A 15,472-nucleotide genomic window follows, 5' to 3' on the forward strand; every position below is an offset into this window, starting at 1 on the left:
TTGATGTTTTATTTTTGTTTTTTGCCGCCATTGTGGACTTCAGCGCTTCGTACAGGCCGCGCAGTCTATCTCTATATGTCTATGGTTTCTGACAAACATGAGTAGCGGAAACTCGAAGTGATAAAAACATTAGAAAAATTTAACTTGCTACTTTCTTCAGCCTACCGATAAAGTGAATAGATCTGACGTTTAACGAATTCGATTTAACATGCGGTAGACTCGAAATGACGAGCGAACGAATAGAATTAGATTGTCGAAGGCGATCGAGGGTTGCGGGGCACAATGCAGTCCCTTAATTGCGCCGCGGCCGCAATTAATCGGCGTCTGGAAGTGCCAGTGCTAGTTGCAGTCGGTCCCACGTGCACGGACGGTTTTTCGAAGCAACGAGGGCGATAAAATTCGCGGGCTGTGCTATTCTTGAGGGGGTTGAGCCTGGTGAAATACGAGCCGCGGGGGTGTAGAACGAGTCAACTGTGTAGAACGGTCAAATCGCGGCCAAGAAAGTTCATCGTAACCGGAATGTTTCGATGATTTATCGGCGGACGTGCACGCGAACCGCTGCAGAAAATCTTTGGACGTCCAGGGTTTCCGGCCGGTCGCCGTTGGGCGAGAGAGTAAAAAAAAATATGGAAGAGGGAAAGAACGGGTTGTTTGTTCGTAAGTTAATCAGGAAACTTGCAGAGAACTTTCGGATACTGCGAAGTAAACGAGTTCTCGCCGTAGAGGAACCGTGGAATATCTTTGCCGGGGTCGAAGATAAGATCCGAGCGAAAGAATGTTTTCCTGAAAATGGTTTCCCTGGCTTGTGAGGAGAAATTGTGGGACATTCGAAATTCTGGAACCGGGATTATTACGTCCACTCTTCTTCCCTGACCCGAATCGCATTCATACTTCTCGAGTTAGGCTCCTGTTTTATTTACTCGTCGGTAGCTTTATGGTTCGACGCTTTCTCTCTCTAAAAAAAAAAAACGATAACAACTTTTAGCATTTTCTTTGCGAGTGCGACAACTTGCAATTTTTTCTCAACATTTTTTTTTTCACGTTGCACAGGAAACCAACTGTTCCAACTTCTCAAAAAAGTTCAAATCGTATGGTCTAAGATTTAAAAAGTTCTCGTCTTTTTAACAGTGTCCGGACATTCGTGGAAGTCACTGTATAATGAACACGAAATCACCGTGTCCATCAATATGCTACAACCGGAGGATTAGGTAGACTTCCGATGGGAAATGAGGTTAGGTTGCGGCGCAAAGCGTTGCATAATTGAATGCCGCAGATGAGCAAATAATGTTAGCTTTTTATGCGATAATAGATTTAAAAAAGTAATCGCATACATTCATCACGCGAATACATCCGATAAAATAATATATCAAGGTTACGTAATATGTTTGCTCGCTCGAATATGTAAATGCATTAATTGAAATCTGCTGGCGAACCGACAAATGATATTTTTTTCTTCCGTTTGACTTTTGCGTCTCGATATGGTAAACCAGTCGCCCAACCGATATTGATATTGCATTCGTATTCAAATTCCGTGCGGCGGAATTGAATTTATATTTGAGAATGCGGGAAAGTAAATTCGAATTTCAATATCGGGATAACGAGATCACGGAGGGAACGGTTTCGACGAGGATTTAGCCTGCGGAAGTCAAGACACTCCCTCTCGCCAGAGACTTGGGAAGTGTCGTGTTTATCCAAGGGACACACGGTCGAAAAATTCCCGGAACGCTTTCCGAAGATCTTGTTTAGCCGAGTGAAATCTTGATCGTACACCATCGGACTGTTGCGTCTGTTGTTAGTCGCGTGCTTAGGTGCGCGATAAATAGATAAACAGTCCCGGTCTACTTCCAGACAACGGTGTACGCGTACACAAGGGATTTATGGTGTCCGGAAATACGCTCGTAGAACCACTGAGAAATGCATCGTCCGCGGAATGACGGGAAAAGGAGCGCGGTTTGAATAATCCTCCATGGCGTGCCGTAATTTCGGCCATAAAAGTGATTTACCGGCCGGCGGAATGCACGCGACATGTGCGCCGGCGATTCTTCGGCTTTTAACATTTCTGCGTTCTGCAAATGGTTCCACGCCACCCCCAATGCGGTCGGTTAGGATCGCGAATGAGCAACGAGTTACAGATAAAGCAGATGTCGGCGAGGGTGATAAAGAATCGCCGCGGAATCGTTGTTGCCATTCGATCCGACGATAAAGTCAGTTTACTATGCTGCTCGCTGTGTATCTCCTTTTCAATTGCACAACCGTTCGTAAACCGTGCCATTTTGTTTTGCGAACATCCGCGCGCTTCAGCGAAGATCGAATGGCAAATTTGCATGCGTCGTTGGCGATTTTATTTATCTTGGTGATAGAAAATGGCCGGTGAAATCATCATATCGATCATTATAGAATGAGATGTTATTACCGCAATATTTTTGGTTGGCAAGAAAGTAATTTCGGTATTTTAAGGGGGCAGTGTCTCGTTTCCAAAGTTTTTCAGTAGCCAAAAGCGGTAGATAAAAGACCAATCTAGGCTGCAGTCGCCCACCAAGGTCCTATTTTTACGTTTACAAGGCGTTATGTGCATTATTCGGAAGCAATTACTTTCTTCTGATAGTTTGATTTGAATAAAACTACGGCAGCCTGCATCTGGTAGATCGCCGTTCTACACCAAAACTATAACGAGCAAACACACTGGTCTCGTTACAAGGGCGATAAAGGGGGTGGGTCTATTCAACGCGAAGCGGCGGCAATCGAGCCGATGCAGAAATACGTTATCGAGTGTTCATCTCGGGTAGTTAACCGTCTGAGATCGATAGTCTTCGGGGAAACTATCGAAGGCACAATAACGCCTCGGTTAATTCACCGGAGTGAGATGTTTCTGAGAGAGGGGGGATGCTGATATCGCGATCGTGTCTTTGCGGCCGGATACGAGAACCGATATCAACAGATCGTCCGGTAACCGGAGTTAGCCCTTGCGCTAATAAAATGGAGGGTTTATCGTGACGGGCATTATCCCCGGCTAAGAAACTCATCATTTACGAGTGGAGGAAATGACTCCGTGCACGTAATCTCGAAAGTGGTCTCTTCGTTCGAGCGCTGATGGGAACGAACGCTGGATTGCAAGATTGTTCCCTTACGTCTTGCATTAGGCGCGCCATCAAATAATTCTTCACCTGTCCCAGCAATTTTCGAATTTATTCGCCTTTGCTCCTGCTTCCGCGACTCTTTTTTCCCCATAATTTTTAACATATAGGTTGGCAAGAAATAACGGTGTTAAACATTTCTTATTATAATTCTGTCAAATCGACGAATTTTGAAAAACCAAATGATAACAACCATAACATAGACCTTTAGTATTCATATATTGAAGAAGATTCGAAGTGGCCACCCTCTGAGCCGATTCAGAGGCTCAAACGTGTTTTGAAATTTTCGGCTATGGGCCGCAGCTCTTCTGGCGTCATTCGGTCCCACACCCGGCGCAGAGATTTTTTCAGCGACTCGAAACTTTTAGGGGGCTGAGCACAGGCCCTGGCCTCCAAAATCGACCAAACGCTGGAGTTCATAGAGTTGAGATATGGTGAGTACGGCGGCCATTCCACAGATGTAATGAAACCTGGAAAATGGGATTTGCTACGGTTTTCGTGGATCAAGCGGTCAAACTCAACCAAGAAGTGTATCGACGGGACATTCTCGAAACCGTCGTACTTCTGTGGGCCCAACAGCACCTCGGCGATCCGGAATGGACGTTACAGCAGGATTCAGCGCCGGCCCACAGGGCGAAAACGACTCAGGAGTGGTGCAAAGCCCATTTTCCAGGTTTCACCACATCTGTGGAATGGCCGTCGTACTCACCGAATCTCAACCCGATGGACTACAGCGTATGGTCGATTTTGGAGGCCAGGGCCTGTGCTCGGCCCCATAAAAATTTGGAATCTCTGTACCAGGAGTGGGACCGAATGACGCCAGAAGAGCTGCGGCCCATTGCCGAAAATTTCAAGACACGTTTGAGCCTCTGTATCGGCGCAAAGGGTGGCCATTTCGAAACTTCTTAAATGTATGAATACTAAAGGTCCATGTTATGGTTGTTATTATTTGGTTTTTCAAAATTCGTCAATTTGACAGAATTATAATAAGGAATGGTGAACTCCGTTATTTCTCGTAACCCTGTATTTTGAAAACTTTCAATTTATTCGCAACGAGACGAAAACGTCTAGCTGCCAACGTACTTTATTTGCTGGCAATCGTTATTCTCTTTCGCATCGTTCTGTTAAATATTTATCACGTTATTGTATTATTTATGTATAAAACGAGACGGACAGTAATTCGTCGCTAAAACCATCAGCCTCTGATATTTGCATGGTTTTTCCAGGCTCCAGTCCAACAGTCCGCTTGAATATTTTCCTGCTATTGAGTATAAACTGCAACAGCAGCGCGGGTCAGCTTTTTTAGGAAATTTGTGACGATGGAACATTAAAATTACATAACACCATGGTCAAACTGTTCGAATCCAATATCCAGACGTTCCAGTAGGCGTTAAATCTGATGGAAAACTAATTTCGCGATGCAAATCGAAACGTACCCGTTTCTCAATCACGTTTTAACCAACCCGTTCTGTTTCCCCTACAAAATTTCACCCGTCGAATTCTACTTTCGTTTCATTCAAAGAGACAATCATTCCGATCGTATAAAGTTGCGACACCAAAAAATTGAGCAAGGGAGAAAAAGTTACACTGTTCATCGTTTCAGCCTGGTTGCAATTCAGAATTTCTACCAGGATTGTTCAAATTCCGATAGAGGTGATTATCTGAGATTGATGCCGACATTATTTCCCTATTAAATTCCATCGTGCCGATATAATATGAATATCCGCTAATAACAAAGTAGATCATCAATTTGTTTAATTTTCCCCGGCCGGACCAGTTGGATTAATTCGCGAGATCAAATTACGGGATCGCCACGGTTTCAAATGAAATCGAGAATTTAAAGTAGAAAGGTAGGGAAATCATCGCATGGATTGAAACAGAGTCCTCGTGCTCGTCAAATTGAAGAATGAAATATAAAACCTGATAGAATTATGTAAATTATCATCCTTTTATTCATTTTACTATCTAACGTTTATAAATAAATCCGCTTTCTCGTGGATATTTCTTCGAACGAGCCGCGCATCTGGAAAATACTTCTGTTGGGCCAACTTTTCCCGGCTGTGCGGTTTTAATCGATGAGAGAGCAATCGTGAATGGCGATTGTAAAACCCTTTCCTCCATTCTCCGCTTTTCGTCGAGTCCGACTGTGATGGTAAGCGATCCAGAATCTCGAAGTAGATCGTAAATTGAACAGTAATGTGCCGGTGATGTAAGTGAATCGACATTGAACGCTTAACACAGCGAGAAGAGCGTCGATTCCTAAAGGATCATCAGCTTTTCGACAATGGTCAAAATCAACTTCGATTTTCGAATCGCCAGTAAAACGAATTATGGCGGAGTGGGGTAAGTCCGCTCTAGTTTTTGCAGAGTTGGACTTTAAACTGATGTATTTTCAGTCTGGTATGTGAAAACTTAATGTTGTTGGTATCAAACTCTTGCCACAGTTATTACTAGACTGCGGATTTTATGCATTTATGACAAAAATGGGTACGTACAATTTAAAACAGTGGACATATTAAAAATATTTAAGGCCACTAGTGTATTAGTTTCACCTTAATAAGATAATTAAAAGAAGAAAGAAATTTTTATTTGGCTCCTGTGCCTTGCAATCAATGCAAACATTTTTTATTTTGCACGAAGATCCGCAGTCTAGTTATTACTGATGAATAACTCTTTATTTGATCCCCTCGGGGTTACAAATTCTTACATTTCTCCTAATTTTCCCTTTTCCATCCTTCTCTCTTAGTCTACTCGTTATTCTAAATTCCTTAAATCTATCGCTTAACCTAAGTTCTTAATTATTACTACCTCACAACTACTTAAATCTACTTCTTAACACTATATTTACACAAGTTTTATAATATTTACATTTATTTTTTCAAACTTTTCGAGAAGTCGAGAGAGAGATCCTCATACAGTCCATACATACATGCGTACTTCTACACTCTTCGATCCTCTCCCCCTTCCCTACTTTCGGACCTCTTATCCATCTCCATCATCTTTACACTCTTTCTCTCTTTCATTCCCTTTCTTTTCTCCCCTTCCATTTTCCCTTTCTCTCCATTCTTCTATTTTCCTCAACCATTCCTCCCCTCCCCCCTCATCATCCAAAACTCTCCTCTCTCTCTCTCTCTTTCTCTCTCTTCCCACATTCTCTCCTGCCATCCTTTATCCGCATCCATTCTCATATACATATGCTCCCAAGTTTCATTCTCCCATACTGATGAATTAGTATTATGTAGGATTCCAATTTTGCTTGAAAATTATCATCTTGATAAGATATTGTACAAAGTGTCAACTAGGACGCACTTGCCCCGAAAATGGGGCAGGTCCGTCTCTGAGAGTTAAAAATGCTTTCGAATCTTGTTTCAAGTGTTACGGGGCAAGAAAAGAATGATTAACGAGCCTGCTATAAAATGCTTCTTATTGCATTAAATTATATTGCGTAGTTTCATAGTTATCCATTTTTAAAGAAACATGTACCTTTTATGCTGAAATATGAAAGGGAATAGAGACAAAGTTTTACTTTTTTCTTACGTAGTTGCGAATCATGTTATTCGTAATACTTACCCTTCATTAAGAGAATTATAGTACAAAAAATAGTCTGACATAGTGAACATGAACTGCCTAGTACGCACTTACCCCACCGTGATAGTACGCGCTTGCCCCGTGTACTAATATTTACAGAATCAAGATCAGCTTAGTGTTTTTCTCAATAAATTAAAAAAAAAATACAATAAAAACGGTTTTATTTAATGTAAACCTACATCAATATTTGTTGTACTTATCTAAAATAACAACACAGAATATATTAATTACTTGTAAAGTATTGCACGTTCAGGGTAACCTCAAAGTTGTACGTGTACCTCGCACGTGACTGTTTGGCATTGGTTATGATTTAAGCGAGGGAAACGCCTTCATTCTTGGGCGACATCTATGAAGAATAGTTCATACTAACAAATACTACATTAATTAATACAAGCTAGAGAAATTTCGTTCGTATTATAATTTAAATAACCAATTAACGGACTTGCCCCGCTCCATCTTAGTAGAAAACTATAAGTTGATACATTCTGTCAGTAGGAACGTTTCTGTCATAGGAACGATGACACGTTTTGCAATTCCTTGTCGGCGAAATAAATTTGACCCTCGACCCAATTCTCCCGAAGCAACTCACGAAAACAGAAGTTCGCAGGAAGGTCCGCGAGTCTGGTAATCGCCATGATGAATCTCAGCTGTCCAGTTTCCGTTCCATAAAACAAATTCCTCGAATTTTCCAGAAGTTATACGACTATTCGGCGATCAACGTGTTAAAGCGTTCCGCGTCAAGTTAAGCGTCCAAAGAAAAGAAATTGGCCGGGATTAGGTACGAAAAAGTTAATCCAGCCGGGCTAGGGATATTTTCAAATGAAAAACCCAGTAAAATGACTGGGTAGTATGTGCATTTAACGATTCAGGACGCAAAATCCCCGGCGGGACTGATTTCGGAGAGCAATCCGGAATGAAAGGAATCCTCGTAAAGGGATAGTCCTCGATGACAATCGAGATTCGACCCTGAACAGTTTGTTCGACACTTAAGCGACGTTGTACGACCCGGAGAACTGGCACTTCGGTATTTGTTTCGGGGTTGTGTGCACTCGCTGCGGTGATACACGTCGACACCCTATCGATTTCGGGGCACGAGAGAGTTGCTTGATGCTTTGCGACAACGTACCCTAAAGTGCCTCGCGAACTTCATACACCCACAAACTTAAACTTCGAATTTCCGCCGCTGACCAACCGGGGCAACTTCATTTGTCGATCGGTCCAGGCTCGCTTTAACTCCCCTAACTGGTTAAGAACACGGTTTCTTCGTTAAATCGATTCAATCGCTCTTTCTGGATCGCTGTTGCGCAACTCGATACTTCATCGCCAGACAGCGGACCTTTGTGCAAAATAAAAATGTTCTACCTCATCTGCAACAAACCAGATAAATTTTTCTCTCTTAACATGTTCAATGAGTTGAAAACAGTATGGCAGTATTTTTAAATTCGTCTGAATTTTCGTCACAAATGCATCAAATCCGCTGTCCATCGATTATGCTTTGCAGACATTCCTCCGTTACAAACTCTTTACCTAACCTTTGAATTTATTTAAGCAATCTTAACATTTTAGAACATTATATTCAAATAGGAACATGGAAGCCGTCGAGTGGCCGTAAGTGCTCCCGGCAGCTGCTTTTCAAACGCTCTATGATCGAGTCTCCAACAATTTTTTCGTGGCTCCCTCTGAATCGTGACACTGATTGATGCCGTGCATTCTCCGTTTCAAAGGTGAATGTAAGCTTTGTAACTGGAATTCAATCGACATACATTTCGCAGGGATGCAATGCAATATTGCGTAACTTTGCTGGATGTGATACACGTAATCTCTAGGATCAAATAAAAGACAGGTGTACGAAACGTTTCTGAATAGCAAGAATATCTGTAGCAATAAAATTCATACATTCGTAGTTGACTGTGAAAGTTAGCGCTCGAGCACTTTTCAGATCCACTGTACGTTGTCACGTCCGGTGGTTCAGCCGTTCATAATAATTGATCAAATCAATCATGCATAATTCATGATATACATTTTCTGAATTTCTTTTCATACTTGCTTTAATAATGTTGTACGAGAAATAAAATATCAAATATTATAATTAATGTCGAACTATCGTATATTATACCACATTGCGTGCGATGGAATGAAGAAAACTCATTTTGAATTTAAATCTTCATTGAACAAATTAAGAATACAGCGAAATCTATTTTATTAAATAACTGAGACAATTTGAAATATAAATTGCGAGCGAATATTCGTGGAAACCTGTTCATCACTGAAGACTGTGAAGATTTTTCAGAGGAATCGATGAGCAATGGATTGTTCCTGGATCTATGAGATGCGCAGAGTAAAATGATCCAACCAAGAGGATAATAAAAGATGAAATGTAAACGATTAAGAAAGAAAGCGATTAGGAAGAATTGGTGATGATGCAGCCACCTCATGAAGATTAAGAACAATGGATTGGCTAATCTATAAAAGGGATGGCTCGTCATCAGGACCAGTTTAGTCTACAGCAAAATTTCATCAAATATTCAGCTTACAGTCAAAAGTTATCGAATCAGTCAGTTTCTTTTTTTTTGTGTGTGTTGTTGTTCTTCAAAGTGAAATTGATGTGTAAAAGGATACTTTTACATAAAAGGAAAGAGGCGTGTACACCCGTCGGATTGTTTATCATCATACAACATCCTTGAAGCGAACATCAATGCAATTGTATTCAACAGCTCCGAAGCGAAAACTACGTATCAGTAAATACTAACAATTCATAATAGGATCATTACAACTCTATGTATCCGAAATTTCATACTTGGAATATACTCTTGTTCATTTTTAAAGAGTTTACCCAACTTCGATTTTAACTATCCAAATCCTCAAACGAGGTCACTTAGTTTGAGAAAATCCTCAAAGTTTTATCTTCAATTCAAATCTTTAAATTAAACTATTTATCTTTGAAACGTCCACCTTAGGACGTGACAACGTATTGTTAGCGTTGTATTATATGGTAGATAGCCTGACACTTTCCAACGCGTAGACACAAATTTATTATTTCCATCCAGGTTTTAATTAGACTGAAAACAAAGTGGAGCACATTAGTAAAGCGATTTCTCACGGTCGCGAAGTTTATGGAGCTCAAATTCTGTAACCTGCTCGTTGCAAGATTCTTTATTTCTGGACATTTGTTGTAGGTGGCAATTGCACGATCCACGGTGCATTTTCGCGCGATCCTAATTCTTGAAATCTGTGAAAGAAGTCGGGAAAGTTAGCCAATTTAACGAGACCGATCCCGTGCTATCTGTGAGGAGCAAAACTGATCACACACACTTTAAATCAGAATAACTTTTTTCCCTCGCCGCCGCGCCGCGTCACACAGTGGTCTGAGAGCGGCAAAAACCCCATATTTTCAAGTTTTTTATATTTCTGACTAGTAGGAGAGTAAATCAAAACATTTCAAGGATGAATCAGTTCAAAATCCAAATTCACTTCGTTGTAGAACGTCTTAAAGTCGGACATGCTAAGCATACCTAGTTTTCAGCATAAATTCAGGCGTATGTTCGAAGAAACCGTATGCGTCTGTAAATATAGTAATGTAAATAATGTTTTCTTTTCTGACTTCCTTCAAATACGAAGACCCGGAATAAATCGCGAAAAATGTTTATTTTTAATTTTTTCGAGTAGTTTTACAGATAATTCTATTAAACGGGGAAAAGAGCAACGTTAATGAAGTTTGAAAGACGATATCTCTGTTGCGCCAAACTGCGCCAACGTGCCAATGGAAAAATAACGTTTGTAGATATCTAAGTAAACAATAAATGCAAGATTCAACTGCGGTAACCTGCGGCTTTTGGTTTTATATCATGAAATGTCGGTGAGAAACGCGTCAAAGAACGCTCCGCTTTCTGGAGCATTTGACGTCCGCGTCGTGCGTTATTCATTTTAAATCTATTTTTTTTTATATTTAATTTAAGTGTAAAATGTATTATTTATTATTAATTGATTATTTATTTTTTAATTAATTTATTATTTTTCGTGCCCAACTGTAAATAAACGTTACCTGCATACATAATAAACAATCAAAAGTGGTAAACATTGCAATATTTCAAGATTTTCGGCCTTTTGACCACTTTTGATCGTTTGTAACTCGTAAACCAATTAACCAATTTCGATGAAATTTTTGGAGCGTAGATAATTGATACGAGTTGACCAAATAACACATCTATTAAATTTTCGTTACTGGTCCATCTAAAAAAGTCGTAAAAATCAATGTTGACTATTATTTTTCACAATTACGACCAAATGCATTTTTTCAACATATTTCGTAAACGTCATTTACTAAACTAATTCTTCTAGCCTTACAGAAAAATTCTAGTCGCTTAGTCCATGCATAAAAAAGTTATTCTGATTTAAAGTGTGTGTGATCAGTTTTGCTCCTAGGTGTATGTCCGAATACTATACTAGTTCGGAGAACTAGTATAAGATGAAATCACGTTCCGCGTATTTATATCCGTTTCCGTTTATATCGTCCCGAATCGGAGTTGAAACGACCGTTTTATAGCAAATCGCTGAACTACATATAAATTATAATAACTCGACTAAAAATTCATCCGCTTCCTACTTGAAATGCTGCAACGCTTTTTTACTTCTTCGCCACTGTGAAATCTGATGCACTCGTTTCAAGAATAAAGCACAATTGGTCGGATTAAAATGTAGAAATGTAACTCCGGCAGAGATACGAGAGAAAAGAAGGAAAAGAGGGAGGATTAAGCTCGGTGAATATATACAATTCACAATAAAATGTCGGCCGTTGCCCGAAGCAGCGGAGCTTACACAGAAAACGCATAAGCGTTCAAGGAAAAAGAGAAAACGAAAATGAAACCCTGTGAATCGCGAGAGCGTCTTCAAATGGCGTTTAACGCGTCCGATCGATATTTCCCGCCGGTTTTCCTCCGGAGACATGCACGAGCCTTCGAACTGACAGAAGACTGTCGTTCGAGAATATACTTATCCACGATTGTCGCGAAAATTTTCCATCTTTCCCGCAACACCGGGTCACGAGAAAACACGTAGCTGCGTATGCATGTTGCCATCGAACGTGATTCGCAAAGGTAATTTAATAGAATCGCGTACGGCGAGAAATGTAAGCGCATGTCGCACGATTCTCGTTGCCTGGTGAATTATTTGAATATGCCGTGAGACGAAGAGACACGAACACAATTGTCGCGTTGCATTTTCCTGGCACCAGCTTCAATATTTCTTGCATTGTTTGTAAACGAACGACAAATTTATCAAGACGTCAAAACGTCTTAGACAGAGAATTTAGAAATTCTCCGATCTGGTTGCGACTCGTTGCATCGCGGATCTTTATGCATTTATGGATTAGGAAAAGTTCCAAGAAATGCTGGAATATAGGATTCGATAGAATTTAGCACGATTTTGATTCCACTTGGATCTACAGAGGCTGTTCCCGTTAAAAATAAGATTTTCTTCATTCCACTATCGTCAAGTTCGTCTACAAAAATTGGAAATTGCATAAACATCTGCAGTGTAATAATTAGACTGCGGAGTGAAATATAAAACAGTACAAGTGATTTGAAAAATTCAAGAATCTAGTAGTGTTGCTTTTAATGTAACAAAATCGTCAAGGGATGAAATCAATTCTTACCACGCTTATGTTAGCTTGCCGAGTTGTAATCGAATTTTAAATCACTTCCCGATGAGCTAGAGACTTGAAACTTTAAACATAGCTCAGAACTGGATGACAATGCAATATTAAAAAACAAATTTTAAAAAAAAACTGTGCGTCTAGGAGAAAAAGATTTTAATATTAACTGTCACACCTCGTCGCGCAATGCTCAGTCGTACGTCATCACGTTCAGCGATCCCCACTCCGCGCGACAGCGCTCCCTACTCCACTACGCGTTCCCACTCCGACTCATCCCCACTCTACTGACCCACTTCGCACCGAAGGAGCTTAGTTAGTGTGGTGTTCGTTCAGTTCCATTCCGGACTCCATCAAGAGACGTCGTCTTTCGGAGTAATCCCCTCATTCTATGTCGCGTATTTCCATATCTTACTATTTCATCCAGTATTACTATATCTTGCGTTCCATTTAAAGAAGACTAAAAAGTAGACGATAAAAAAAACTTTTTAAAAACCACGCTTATATTAAAATGCACTGAAAAGGAGAAAATAATTTTTTTAGGCATTAGTGACTATAAATAAAAGCCTGGAGCGCCCACGAAAATTACGTCAATATAGTTTAGCGCTCCACGCTTAGATATTTATAGTCACTAATGCCTAAAAAAAGTCTCCTTTTTAGTGCATTTTAATATAAGCGTGGTTTTTAAAAAGTTTTTTTTATATAAATATTTTTTTACGTTGTTCCTACTTCTTACTTCCCACAATCAATGCAAAACATTTTTATCTTGCATAAAAGTCCGCAGTCTAGTAATAATTATGATTGAAATTATTCAAGTGGTTCTCAAACCACTTGAGAAGAACGAATTCAACCTTTACAGAGGATCTTATCGGAGAGCAGTTCTCAACATGGAAAATAGATGTACATGTGAAGCTTCTCGGCTCGCAACAGTTCCTCGCAGATCTGCTCGAGTCAGAGCATCAAATTATTACGCGAACGCTGTTTGAATTACCGTTGTCATGAATAGGAAGTACTGCGGTTTATCATTCCATCGGGCGATGCAGCTTGTTGCACGCACGAAATACAAAACCGAGCAAGAATACTTCCAAAACATTGCTTGAACAAACTTGGGAAGAAGATTCGTTTAAGTAAGAACATGTAAATGTTTTTATGGCGGAGGTCTCCATTTAATAGACAGCTAAAAAGTTTTCCGACTCGGACTCCATGGTGTGACATTTATTGCGAAAGCGAACGTGATCTACGGTGGTCCGTGTTCTTCGTACACCTCGATACCACCCCCATTTGCCCGCGTTGCTCTCCCAACCCCTTATTTGAGAATGCAAGATGGGTAACGACGACTCACGGTGCTCCGTTGGTCCGTTTTACCATTTCTTTCAGTTTTATACGAAAACAAGTGGCTCCAAACAAGAAAAATACAGGCGAGTCGGCAGCCATCTTTGCCTGAAGTTACTTTGTAATTTTACTTCGAATTTTTACTCCATTTTCATTGTCTGTATGAATGTACGTGATCACTTTGCCGTTCAAAAGATATCGCATCTTTGTTTCACTGTATTTTCAAATGTCCAATTTCCACAGTTTCGAACGAGAAAGTAAGCCGCCGATCAAAATGATCGGCAGCCATATTTCATTCAATTAACCGCGTAGACGACGATGTAAAAACATTGTCTTTGGAAACATTGTACGGCTTATAACTTCTCCCGGGGAGCAAGATCCCCATCGTGTTGTCTCCGATTAGTTTTCCCGAACTCCTGAACGACCGCAATAGTTTCGCTTTGTTGGCCACGGCAAAGAAACTGTTAAACAAAGTACAAGCAATATCGCCCTGCACGTTACAAGACTGCGAACCGAAAACCGTGACGAATTTAATCCATTTTTCTTCGCCGGCTTCCACTTTCGGAGCTTTTACGTTACTCGAACTTTTTCATACTGAAATCGCGTTAGCTCTTCCACTCTCGAGCGTTTTAATATCCTCAATCTATTTATTAGACTTTTATCGTGATACAAGAACCACTGAATCGATACGTGTGAAAACGTTGTCGCCGATATACAGGGTGAACCACGAATAGTAGAGATCAGTAGAGATTACTTGTAAATTTGATTGTTTCAGTAATGGCACACAAATATTGCGACGTGAACGGTACCTGGTTTCGTCATCCTGCGTCCAATCAAGTCTGGAGCAATTACACGACATGCGTCAACCTGAAAGACCTCAGTGTGAGTATAATTGATTTGGACAGTTTTTATTTTGCGCACTATACACTAGGAATGGGAACAAGTTCAATTGTATATTCACGAATCCGAGAGTCGATTTCAATAACCGAGTTTGATTTCGTGGGTTTTGATTACTATTTGAAGGGCTAGTATACCCACGGATTGTAACTAGAAAGTAACTAGAATCTTACTAGAAAAATGGGTCGAAACATGGGTTTGCGCGGTTTCGCTTAATGTCCTTATACGAGCAAATTTTGGGCTGAGTGAGGGCTCATTCGAAAGAGGAAGGTTCACCGCATGGTGATAAAGGGAAGAAATAACATTCGATTTGGTATCTTTCGCATAAAGATCGTCAGTCTATTTATAACAGTAAAACGAGATAAAAGAAGCTCGGGCATAGCAAATTCTACTTTGTGCGAGTATTTTCACCGTTGTTCGGAATAAAATACAGGCTGGGTATGTCGGTAAAACGAGAAACGATACGACAAAAAATGCTGACGCTTTTCGGCCAGGAAGGTACTAGAAATTCAGCAGCGACGTCGACGTCGCGACGAGCCGTGCAGATTCATCGTTTTATTTTCGTCGGAGTTATAATTTCCCGTTTCCGACTTTCCTGCTGGCCGATCATAAATTCTACGTTTGTATCGGGGTACAATTCGAATTCCTTCGGAAGCGACGGAATCGAAGGTCCTCGGAGCGAGATGAACAGATTTTTAATCCGCGTTGATTGTTCCCGGATTGCCGCCCCTAAATAACGGCCTAGTCGCGAAATGGAAAATTCTGCATCGATGAGCTTTTACGTTTGCCGTGGAATCTGTGAGTGGATCCCCTATCGATATTATTACACGGCTAAACGAAATGTCATTAATATTATTGCGGATATAATTAGCGT

At 40.5% G+C, this 15,472-nt stretch overlaps 1 protein-coding gene across 13 annotated transcripts in view; it reads left to right on the forward strand.

The window, feature by feature from the left end:
• Positions 1–15,472, forward strand: part of Dh31-r (Diuretic hormone 31 Receptor) — a 166,410-nt gene that overhangs the window by 132,720 nt on the left and 18,218 nt on the right. For all 13 annotated transcript variants that reach the window (XM_076435009.1, XM_076435007.1, XM_076435004.1 and 10 more), the window contains one exon: positions 14,477–14,583. In XM_076435009.1, the coding sequence (XP_076291124.1) occupies positions 14,477–14,583 (107 nt within the window). The remainder of the gene's footprint in view (positions 1–14,476; positions 14,584–15,472) is intronic.

Source organism: Lasioglossum baleicum, chromosome 12 (assembly GCF_051020765.1).
Source record: "Lasioglossum baleicum chromosome 12, iyLasBale1, whole genome shotgun sequence".
NCBI lineage: Eukaryota > Metazoa > Arthropoda > Insecta > Hymenoptera > Halictidae > Lasioglossum > Lasioglossum baleicum.